This window comes from Eumetopias jubatus, unplaced genomic scaffold (assembly GCF_037043125.1).
Source record: "Eumetopias jubatus isolate StellerSeaLion01/CBP00866 unplaced genomic scaffold, mEumJub1_p1.0 scaffold_7, whole genome shotgun sequence".
NCBI classification, from domain to species: Eukaryota; Metazoa; Chordata; class Mammalia; order Carnivora; family Otariidae; genus Eumetopias; species Eumetopias jubatus.
Window position 1 is genome coordinate 111,833,949 of NW_028274813.1, and position 12,457 is coordinate 111,846,405.

At 38.0% G+C, this 12,457-nt stretch overlaps 1 protein-coding gene across 1 annotated transcript in view; it reads left to right on the forward strand.

Annotated features, from left to right (window-relative positions):
• ARIH1 (ariadne RBR E3 ubiquitin protein ligase 1) overlaps nt 1-4,958 on the forward strand; it is a 118,494-nt gene extending 113,536 nt beyond the window's left edge. The window contains exons 13-14 of the mRNA XM_028099920.2: nt 207-319; nt 1,549-4,958. Coding sequence (XP_027955721.1) covers nt 207-319; nt 1,549-1,633 — 198 coding nt within the window. The 3' untranslated portion in view covers nt 1,634-4,958. The remainder of the gene's footprint in view (nt 1-206; nt 320-1,548) is intronic.
• The last annotated feature ends 7,499 nt before the right edge of the window (nt 4,959-12,457 follow it).

A 12,457-nucleotide genomic window follows, 5' to 3' on the forward strand; every position in this document is an offset into this window, starting at 1 on the left:
CTTTTAACATATAAAAAATTATCCTGGAAAAGAGAGAACAAGTTGTTAGAGGTGAAAGCGATTAAAGAGCTTACAGGTGCAGAAACCACCTGTGAAAATTACGCGGTCAGTGTTGAGAGCAGTCTATAGGCAAAGAAGCAGATGGTGTATTTTTTAGCTTTCATCTAAGCCAAAATTTACTATGTATTTTTCCTCCTCTCTTGCAGAATAACCAAGCAGATCTAGAGAATGCCACAGAGGTGCTTTCGGGCTACCTTGAACGAGATATTTCTCAAGATTCTCTGCAGGATATAAAGCAAAAAGTACAAGATAAGTACAGGTGAGATTTCTTTACCAGTTGTTGAGCAAAAGTTTCTGACCCTATGTCTTAGTGGTGAAGTTAGATGATGGTGAAACTTGGATTTAGCATATTCAGTAACTGTGTTGCTGCCATGTTTCCCACAGATTGCTTCTGTCTTTTGGGCAACGAATTGCAGATAGTAGTGCTAGTCAAGCATTTATCCCATTGGCAGGTTCTGCGTCTTCCATTCAGCTTTATCTACTTAGTTGCCACATTGTAAGGAACCTAAGGAAGGGCAAGTGGTTATTATGAGGAGGGATGATATTAGGGTGCTGGTTGTAGCCTGCGGATTCTGGGGTTCATGGCTATCGACAAGTGAGCTAACCAAGCTTTTTTAGAGTTTTTATTAGATTTGTTTTTTCTAAGGAGAGGATTACTTTGTCCTAGGGATAGAGGGTACTTCAAAATGTGCTGCCTCTTAAGCTAAAGATGCAAAATGCAAATGTCAGGGCGCCTGGGTGGCTCAGTTGGTTGAGCGACTGCCTTCGGCTCAGGTCATGATCCTGGAGTCCTGGGATCGAGTCCCACATCAGGCTCCCTGCTCAGCGGGGAGTCTGCCTCTCCCTCTGACCCTCCCCCCTCTCATGTTCTCTCTCTCTATCTCATTCTCCCTCTCAAATAAAGAAATAAATAAATCTTTAAAAAAAAACAAAAAGATGCAGAATGTCTACTTTCTCAACATGGAGCTGTTTTCCCCAAAGTTGTTTCCTGACATACATATACTAATATCTTTTTAATAGTAGTAGGAAAATGCATTTGGAAGACTTGGAGATTTAGTCCCAAGTAATATTTTCACTTCCCTTAGTCAACTATAGTTACTACATTGTGTTTATGGTCACTTTCACAGTTAACAAAGATTTTATAGATGTGAATCAATAACCCTTGAAATGATTTCTTTCTGAAACTATTATCTGTAGAATGACAGAATTGAATCAAATGCTTTCTAAAGGGACTTAGGGATTTCTTACAGTTTATTACTCTAGAATTAATTCTCAAAACTGGGAATCACAACTTTTGAAGAATACCTTTTTAAAATCAGAAAACGGTTTGTTGTGTACATCTAGACCTGAAAATGTGCCTGTTAAAAAAAAACAAAACAAATGCTTCTTCCAGGTCTGGATAAACTGTAGGAGTGCCTTTAAAAATAAGTAAATGCCTCTTTTTTATTATTGGAGGCTGACAAGTGTTTGTTTTTTCTTTGGTTGCAGATACTGTGAGAGTCGCCGAAGGGTTCTGTTGCAGCACGTGCATGAAGGCTATGAGAAAGACCTGTGGGAGTACATTGAGGACTGAGAGGGGCCCTGCATAAAATGAACTCTGAAAACTTTACCATCTAGAGTGCTCATGCAATTAAAACAAAACAAAACAAACACAAACACGGAGGCACTAAGCCTGTTCTGACACCTCTGGTCTGTAGTACCAGAATTCTGTTTTGTTAACGGAAAGTTTAAGTAAATTATATTGTAATAAAAAAAGGTAGATAAACCATTGTACAACAGTATTCTAGGCCGCCAACAGAAGTGTGACAGACACACTAAAAGCCCTCCAACTTTAACTTGTAACGTAGCTTCATTCTCAAAGCTGACTCCTTTTTTTCTTTTTCTTTTTCCTGAGTATAGTACAGTTAAAATTTAAAACCGCTCCTTGACACTGCTTTTCATGTCCAAACCAGCCATTTTGTTGTACTTTGGTAAAGGACTTCTTCCCCTTCCTCCCCTACACATACAGATACACCCACACACACAGACTGACTCTCTTTCTCTCATACCCCAAGGTCATGAGTGAATTAGTGAATTAGTTCCTTGTAAAGAAAATTCTTGGGGCGGGGAAAGGGGTAGGCAGCAAGAGGAATTAAACAAAAAAACAAAAAACAAAAAACTTTGTATATGACTTTTAAAACAAGAAGACAACACAGTATTTTTCAAAATTGTATATAGCGCATATGCATGGACAAAGCAAGCGTGGCACGTGTTTGCATAATGTTTAATTACAAAAAATATTTATTCTTTAAAAATCTTCAAGATTATGTCTATTTGCTGTGCATTTTCTTTCAGTTTGCTTTATCTTTCCAGGGTTGAGGGTTGGGATAAAGGTGTGTTGGTTTAGCACCTCTGGAAGACCTAACTAGAGCTCTGTGATTTTCCTTTCCTGAGATTACTTTGCCCTTTCTCGTTTTGATATGTCTGTTGCTGGCCATGGGCCTCATGCCTTGAATTCCAGCTCTTGATCAGGGACAGGGAGGTCAAGCTCTGACTAAATGCCATGGCCTGATAAGGGCTGCAACAGGGAGCTTTTTGCTGTCGTTCAAGAATGACCCAGTCCCCAACCTTCCCCCCCCCCATGGCCTCATTCATCTACCTAAGCCTTTGTGCACCCGTGTCATGCACATACCTGAAGGCTTCCTACGCTCCCTGTCACATCCAGAGGAGACATTTCAACTTTTTTCTTTTTTTTTTCCCCCTTAATTGCTGCTTTTGAGCCTTTTAAGATTTTAGTTATGGCTCTTCTCTCACCCCTTCTTTACATTAGGGTGTCAAATAGAATGTTTTTGCTTTAAATATAAATATAAATAAATAGCCATTCACTTAGTTTCAGATTGTGAATTTAAAATGGCAGATACTGAAATTGCTTGTGTGTGTTGCTGTGGGTTCAGTTTGAGGGCAAACACCCCCAGAACATAATATTCCCATCTAGTGCATTTAAATAGAAATCACTGAGTTCGCTTCTTTTCTATTGTCAGCAGATAGGAGAATTAATAATGCATTTTAGCTGTGATGTCCATTTTTATGAAATTTCTACTAAGAGCTATGTTAAAAGTAAAGGATGGTGGTGGTGGTTTTATTAACTATATACCTGTTTAGGCCATTCTGGCTGTGGTATTTTTCAACAGGTCAGCATCCCTAAATCTGTCAGTTTTATACAGGAGTGCATAGTGAGCTAGGCAACTAGATCAAGAGGTCTTAATATTAAATACCAGTTTCGGTGACCTCTTTGTCTTCCTTTAAATGTCTTGCGCCTAGGGAGTGTTTACCATTTGTGAGGCAGCTTTGTCTGCTCTTGCATTGTACATCTTATTACTCCATTGGGAAGTAGGTTCACTTTCCTCTGGCCTTTTGCCTAAGTTAGGCTTTGCTGAATCAACCCTACTTTTCCTTTTAGAAAAAGGTTGTTACATGAGATGTACTTGCAACTGTTCTTTTCCCATCAAAAATCAAGTGAATGTTTGCTGAGTATATTATGCTGCTTCCTTAAACCACTTGTCGCTTTAGGATCAACTTCACCCATACCTTTTATATCCCCTCCTCCCTTGCCACCTCAGGTGCAAATCTGAACTCAGTGTCTGCTTCTTCCATAGTCTCTTCTCCTCCCCTCTCCCCTGTCATTCATTTGACTTTATTTTAAATGACTGCATCAATCTTAAAAGACATTTATCAAAACTAATAAGGAGATTTTTTTTTTTTTTTTTAACAGAAAGCTTGAATGAGTTCCTTTCCCTGGTAACTTTGAAAAGCAGCCAGAGTTGCTATCTAGATATATGTGGCTCCCTTAAAATGTTTTGTGTATGTGTGGTGTTTTTAAAAATCTTACCAGTTAACTGCAGTATCTAGGTTTCAGTGTCATGAATCCTCTTTACATGCTGCCCTTGCAACAAGTATCCAAAAACAGTGTGTGCACTTCATAATATCAGCCCCCACCCATGGAGGAACAGTGCTTTTTAGAGATGCTTTTTAGTTTCAGTGTTGGCATATTACCTAAGGGTATTGCAGGTGTGGGTGCATTCCCTAATTTGTATGGATCAAGGTGAACTGGCCTTCTCTGAACTTCCAAGCTTTTAACAGCTATCTCCATATTTGACGGAATTCCCTGAGTTAATTGCTTTCAATATTAGTAGCTTCAGTGACCCCAGCTGCGATAGGCAAGCCATATTGTATGACAGCTTCCCTATTTCACCTACCTGTCTTTTTGTCAGAGGGCTCTATTCACGGTAAGCACCAGGGTCTCCTTGTCTTCTTGAGGGCAGTTACATTGTCTTTTGAAAGTGCATGCTTCATTTGAACAATTCATTGAGCAGTAGATGGACTTTAAATGATTTTCAATAAAATTTTGATCCAAAGCTCAGGATACACACAGTGGTAAAATTGAGTAGCATATAATATCATCAAACTCTAAATTCTGTGTAATTTGCTGCGACCCAGATTGTATGTGTTTTATGTGTGTTTAAATAAATATATTAAATACACATGTGTATACATACACACATATATAACAGATCCAAGACTGACTGACTTGATTTGAAATGGTTGAATCTGCAGTGTAAAATGTGGTTCAGCCATGATTAGGAACTGAAATTTAGTACAAGAGAGAAAAGGACTTGATGTAACAAAATCTTTTAGCTACAAATCCCGGTATAGAGCACTTGGGGGATGGGAGGGGGCGGGTTGGTGAGACAATCAGATTGGTAAATTGATTAAATGCTCCTAACCCTGTAATTTTGTGCATAGAGCACCCTGTGGTGTGGAAATAACTGTTCTTAGATTTTCATTGTAACTGGACTGTTCAGGTTGCCCAGAGGGAAAGAACATTCCTAATTCTAATAAAATAAACTTTTATTTTGTTATTCCATTAGTTACTTATGTTTATTTTTATAGTTTAAAAAAAAGATATATTGGTGGCCCAAGTCACCTATATTAATGTGCCTTATTCACTGTTCCTACTTAATATAAAATGATGAGATTTGGTTCAGTTTCTTTGCAGGGAACTGTGAATGAGACCATCCCCAACAATTAACTTGGTTAATAAAGCCTTCGGAGCATTTTCTGAAAGCTTTCCAATTTCTGTCTTGAACGTTGAATTTAAATTGCTCTTTGGGTTGTAACAGTGATATTAGATGCTCAGATTTTTGTCAATTTTTAAACAAAATATTTTAAAAGTCATTTAAACTCCCTCACGTTGCTTCCATTGAGCTCACTCTTAAAAGCTACTAAGTATCTCCTGTAGGGGTGGAGGGAGAGTTTTTTCTTAGAGAAGGTCCCCATAAATCGGAGATCTCCATCATTGATATTCTAGCCAAATCCAGATTTGAAGACAATTTAATTTGGTTTTATTTGGATCTATACTTAACGAGAGTTCATGTATCACTTTTATCTTCAAAGCACTTTAATTTCTATTACCATCTGCGAGAAGAAAATAAGGCTCAGTGAGGTTAAGTAACTTGCCCACGATTTCACAGCTTCTTCTATCTGGGACTCAATCAACATTGTACTACCTCTTTGTATATTAATTTGGTCTCAGAATGACCTAGCATTCAGTAGCTGGAAAGGTGGCTCTTAACTATAGCATTGTACTTTGAAACCGCATAAAAGACTATATAAACGCCTGTCACTGCTACTGTTTGAGGAATGTTATGTACTATCTCTGACCTTTAATTTGTTGATGCAATTTCAACAAATGTGGCTCTATGTTTTGCCCAATCAAATGAAACCAGCCATGAGAAAATAGCCCTTCCCACCTTGCTGATTAGGACAGTCCTCATGGGAAGACTATCGCATGTGATAGTTGAGAGTAAAGGGTTCAACATTATTTGATTTGATATAGTGGCCAAGCAATTTGTAGTTAATTGGTCTAGTTATTTGTTCAAGTGAATTTTTAATATAAAGAATTTTGGATAGCCTACTAGAACTTGTTACAGAATTTGTTTTGTAAGTGATAACTGAAAATGTACAAACAACCGAAATCTACTTGTTCTCAGCATTTCTTGGAACTGGATGGCATATGGGGCTTTAAGAATATAAGTAGTGAGCATTATGGGGAAATCTTCGCTCTTTCAGGAACAGGAAAAAGTGTGGGCCCCTCAGATTTTGTCAGGTTTCTTTGGGGGTAAAGTTGGTGTATTTCTGGTTCATTTTAAGGAATTTGCTGCTTAATCTCCCAAGATGAAATGACTAACCTGGAAATGCTCAATTTGGAAATAAATAGTGCCTATTGTAGGAGTAAACAGACAACTTCTGAGTTTTAATTTTTTGCTTATTGTGGAATTAAATCAGTTTCTAAGGCAACTGTTGGTCTTTCTCTAGGCAGCAGGTTGGGAAAAATACTATGAGTTTTTTTTGAAAAGCAGTTTTCAGACTATGATTAAACCACAGATATGCTTGTTTAGGGCCTTTTCAGAATAGGAGCCAATTAGTATATAAGTCAATCACACATTGATATGTAGCAGCTCTGACAATACCAAACGCACTTTATTACAGTAATCCAGGGGTGTCAAGTAAGAGGAATCTCAAAATCATATCTACAAGAGCCAGGTAAATATTTTAATAGACTACTGTGGGCTAAGTGGGCTCTGAGAGGAGCATGGGAAATATTATGTGAATTCTCAATTTTGAGATGTTGGTAATTCACAATATTCTTAAATGTAGGTCAAAAAAAATTACACTTGGGCCATACTGTTTTTCAGTTTGTGTTAATCTTGGGTTTGCTGCTGAATGCCACTGTCCATCTGAGACACTGGAATCACTAAGCAGAGTAAAAACTAATGCCCACGTTGCACCCCATAGAGATTATGATTTAATCACTTTGGTTGTGCCCTGGGCATCAATAATTTTTAAAGTCCTATCCTTACTCCTATCCCTGATGATTATGCAACACAGTCTGAGACATGCAGACAACGTTGGGACAGTTGATCTAGACGTGTATAGTTTCAAGGAGGGAGTATAGGTGAGCACTCTAGGTCATAAAGGACAATGGACCTGTGGCAAATTCACAAGCTCAGGAAAGGGCTATACTGTAGGCCCTAGCTGAGTGGGGTTTGTGGATTGGTGTCTTCTAAGGGTCTAGTGCAAAGTACCCAATTTGTTTTCTGTCAGTTTTCTGGTATGTGGTACACCTTGGAGAAAATAATTCGTTTCACAAAACCAAAAGAACAGTGGAACTGACGAGCAGAGTAGGATGTTCCCATCAGTTGGTAATATATTCTCTTCCCAAGGGGGAGGAATCTGTCTGGGGAGTAAATTAGTGTAGAGTCTGAGCAAAGGTAGTTGAATGGGTTATTAGCAAAGCTGTCATTAAGCTATTTGTGCCAAGTCAATGTACTTAATCACTGAGAGTTAAGTTCAGAGCACTTGAGAGTCTCCAGGTTATCACCGTTGTTTTCATTCTTGTGTCTTTTAAAACAGTGGATTTTCTTGTTTTTATTCCCAGTGTGGTGTAGTGGGAAAAAAAATCTCAATATTAGCCATAGTTTTTTATGGGTTTTTCTTTTGTAAAATGGGGATACTAATAGGAGCCCTACCTTGCTGAGTGCTTCTTGCCAGATGCCTTATATTATTTATATCTTAGAAGCAGCCCTAAAAGTAGACATTGCTATTCTATTTTATAAATGAGAAAACAGGTTCATGGACGATTAACTCAAAAATTAGAGTTTGTGGCAGGGTCCTGCTTGTCTAATTCCATGTGTTCATTCCATCATGCTCTATTGTCTGTTTTATGGGGATATTGTAAGAATCAAAGAAAATTAGTTGGAAAACAAAGCCTAGTTACAAATAATAAGCATACTAGTACTAATTTAGACCAAAAAAAAAGATCCAGAGTTGTCTCAGAGACTCCCAAAGGCAGGATGAGATCGGACCCAGGAACTAAACTGGCATTGTGTATCTTCTGTACATCCACATCATTCTAACAGCTTCTGCTTTTCCTGTCAGCTACCCTGTAGCCCCCCAGGTGTTACATATTAACTGTGCCAGACAAATGAGAGAACCAGACAGCGGTGGGCCAGGATCATCTGTACAAATGTGGCTCCTGAGAGCTTACCCCTATGGGTTGGGAGGCAGATCTTGGGAGGTCATGGTTTGCTAGCTGCATGTCACAAAAATTGTCTTCAACAAAACCAAAACGCCCTGAAATTGTTTTAAAAATAAATGTAAAGAATTAGTATATAGTAGGCAATTTTGGCTAACTTATTTAGTGTTTACTAACTGCTTCAGGTCCATATTTTTTTAAACTCACAATCCTGGCTGGCTTAGTTGGAAGAGCGTGTGACTCTTGATCTCAGGGTTGTGAGTGTGAGCCCCACATTGGGTGTAGAGCGTATATTAAAAATAAAAAAATAAAAATCCTATGAAAGAATTACCATACCCATTTTATAAGTAAGAAAATAGAAGCTCAAAAAAGGTGGGTAATTTTCCTGAGGTATTCCTTTTGTATATGGCAGAATGAAAATTCAAACCTAGAATCCTTCAGTGATACCCACAGTATCAAGCACTGTTCACTGGAGGTACAGCAGTGAACAGAGTCTGCTGGTTTGTCTGAAGCTATTAACCCTGATTCTACATAAAGACTCAATGGATTGTCCAAGGTCCCCCAGACAGTGGCAGAGCTGGAAGCACATTTTGACCATTACACTGTATTTCATCACACTAGTTGCTTTAGACAGCCTGGCCAAAAGTACCTGCTAAAATTACCTTCACTGGCTAAGGGATTTCCAGCCTTAGATTGCCCTGGAGACTCAATGACCAGTTCTTATTTTTGGCTCTTCTCTCCTCAAAATGTTTCTTTTGTTGTTAACTCAGATACTGTACTAAGAAGGACCCAAAGTATGCCTTTTTCTGCCTCACATTTGAGAACCACCCTAGTGTTTTAATGAGAGTTAAGAAACAAGCTTCATATTCTCAAACCCTCTTCAGAAGGCCAATCTTACCTATGGTGAGCTGGTTTCCTATGCACAGAGTAACATTTCTTGGCTTGGTGTCTTCTTTGGCACCTGTATAAAAGTTTGGTATTTGCTTTTCAAGCTGCCTGCTTTTTGCCATGGAGTATTCGAGTTACTTTCAGGTTAGGAGTTCTGAAGGTGATCATAGGAATATAAAATTAATTCTGTATAGTAGACAGTTAATTCTCCAGAGAGCTCTCTAGGCTTTGTAGATTTTAGATTGCCCTCCGATGGCTAATGTTGGCTTCTGTATAAGAATAAAGCGGTGCCCTAGAAGCCACTGAAGTGTGCATTAAATGGCTATTTCTTAGAATTGTGAATCTGGGGGTTGTACAGTGAGGATTCGGTTCTGTGGAATCAATGGGCCATGGTGGGATTCCTGGGGAGTGAGCAAACAGCATAGGATTTCATCCTAAATTTTCTGAGGGACAGAATCTAAAAACACCAGCTACTGAATTTTCCAGCTTACCCTTACAGGGAGGCTCCCTATGTGTACTCTCCCTCTGCAGGTCACATCATTTGCTCAGAGGGAGTACAGCATAAAACGATAGCCAGCATTTATGGAGCACCTCTTGTGGGTCTACTTGGGCAGTAGACATTCTGATGGAATGCTCTAAAATTGTAAGTTCTTGCATATGCTCTCAAGTCATTTATAACCTAATTGCTGGTCTTCCTGGTATGAACAAAGTTGTTTGCTCATTAATAAATTCCTACCATATAACCCTGCCTTGTGGTTCATTTCTACATAACTAGAGCAAATACTAAAGAGTTTTCTAATAAAAAAGAAAGCATAACCCGAGTGTCCCAACAGCTTTGGGGAAAGATGCCTGCTTTGGATAGGAAATGAGTTTGTATCCAAAAATCCTGCACCTGGTTTGGAGCATTGTAAAGGTCACGGCTGCAAATGTCAAAGAATGGGCTTAATGAAGAGTGATAGTGTTCTATATGCCTTTGAAGAATTAATTTTTGCCTTTTTTTTTTACTAGCTTGCAATAGAGTAGGTTAATTATTGTACCATCTGTTCGTGTTAAAATCATGTTAGTACAAGTCAGTGCCTTACGACGGTCAAATGGTTGCCCACTAACCAATGGAAATAAACTATTATTTCAACAAAATTGCTTCATAGATTCTAAATGCTATTTCCTTGAGACACTCAATTGTGTGTCCTTTAAGATAAATTCTATAATCAAGGTATAATCAAGATAAATTCTACAATCAATCATTCTATAATCAATCTACAATCTGAACAGACACGTAGGAAGGAGAACAAATCAGATAGGTTAGTAAAGGTTTGGAGACAGATGCTCCTGGAATAGGAATCCTCCACTCACTTTTATTTTAAATTAGTGTATAGAAATCAATATTTCATAAAATGCACACATCTTACATGCTAAGTTTGATGTTTTGACAATTGTATACATCTGTGTAATAACCCAGAAGAAGATAGAGAACATTACCATTAACCCAGAAAGTTCTCTTGTGCATCTTTCAAATAATCTCTTCTCCCATCCCTACTCCAGTGACTATTTGCTATTTTCTATCATTAAAGATTTTGCCTACTTTTGGATTTTATAAAAATGGAATCATATAATATGTACGCTTTTGCATCTCTCCTTTCACTTAAAATGCTCTAAAGATTCAACAATATTGTATATTTTGGTAAATTATTCTTTATTGCTAAGTAGTATTTCATTCTATAAATATACCACAATTTTTTTATCCATTCTCCTATTGATGGACTTTTAGGTTGTTTGCAGCTTGGGGCAATTATGAATAAGGCTGCTATGTATATTCTTATGTAAATTTTAAATTTTGTTTTGTGGATACATGTCTTCATTTATCTTGGATAAATGCCGAAGAGTAGAAAATTACTGAGTCATATGGTAAGTGTATGTTTAACTTTTTAAGAAACTGCCTTCCTGTTTTTCAAAGTGGTTTACCATTTTGTATTCCCATCAGTGATAGAGTTCTAGTAGCTCCATATCTTTGTCGGCATTTACTGTTGTTAATGAGTGTTTTTTTTATTAGCAATTTTAGTCGGTATGAAATAACTCTGTGATTTTAATTTACATTACATTTCCCTGATAATGATGTTGAGCACTTCTCATATGCTTACCTTACATTTGTATATCTTTCATGAAGTGTCTTTCATGTCTTTTCCCATTGGATTGTCTTTTTGTGATGATTATTCTATGAATTCTGGATACAAGTCCTTTAACGGATATATGTGCTGTGAATTTTGTTGTTTGTAGACAATGGGTTATCTCCTCACTTATTGGGATATTTTGATGAGCAGGAATTTTTATTTTGATAAAGTCTATCTTACCAATTTTTTCTTTTATAGCTTTATGACCTCCAGGTCACAAAGAACATATTTTCTTCTAAAAGTTTTATGGTTTGGGGTTTTATGTTGAGGTGGATCACAGATGGTCTATGATCCATCTCAGTGGTTTTAAGCTTTACATCTTTGGTTTGGAGTTTTACATTTAGGTATATGATCCATCTCAAATTAATTTTTGTGTTCAAAATGAAGTTTATTTCAACATGGATATCCAGTTTCAGCAACATTTGTTTTAAAAATTTTTTCTTCACCAATTAGATTGACTTGGCAACTTGGTTGAAAATCAGTTGACTGTGTGGTTATTTATAGACTTTCTATTCTTTAATCTGAAGAAATTCTTTTAGCATTTTTCTTGTAGTTTCTCTGGAGATGCATTATCTCAGCTTTTATCTGTCAGAGGATGTTTTGTGTTTTTTTATTTTTTTTAAAGATTTTATTTATTTATTTGACAGAGACATAGCGAGAGAGGGAACACAAGCAGGGGGAGTAGGAGAGGGAGAAGCAGGCTTCCCCACGGAGCAGGGAGCCTGGTGTGAGGCTCGATCCCAGGACCCTGGGATCACGACCTGAGCAGAAAGCAGACGCTCAACGACTGAGCCACCCAGGCGCCCGAGTCAGAGGATGTTTTTATTTTACTTTTATCTTTGAGTGGTATTTTATTTATTTATTCGACAGATGAGAGACAGCACAAGCAGGCAGAGTGGCAGGCAGAGGGAGAGGGAGAAGCGGCTCTCCGCCGAGCAGGGAGCCGGAGGCGGGGCTCGATCAGAGGACCCTGAGATCATGACCTGAGCCGAAGGCAGCCGCTTAACCGACTGAGCCACCCAGGCGCCCCTGGATATAGAATTCTATGTTGACCTTTTCTTTCTTCTTTCAGTACTTTAAAGAAGTCATTTATTTATCCTCAGGTCTCATTTGTTTCTGGTCAGAAGTCATCCTCCATTTTTATTTTTTTACCTGTGCATAATGTAGGTTCACCTTCCCACCTCCCATGATTATATCTGCTCTTTATCTTTGATCTTCAGCAGATTGACTACAGATGTTTTTCCTTGTATGGAGTTTACCTAATCTC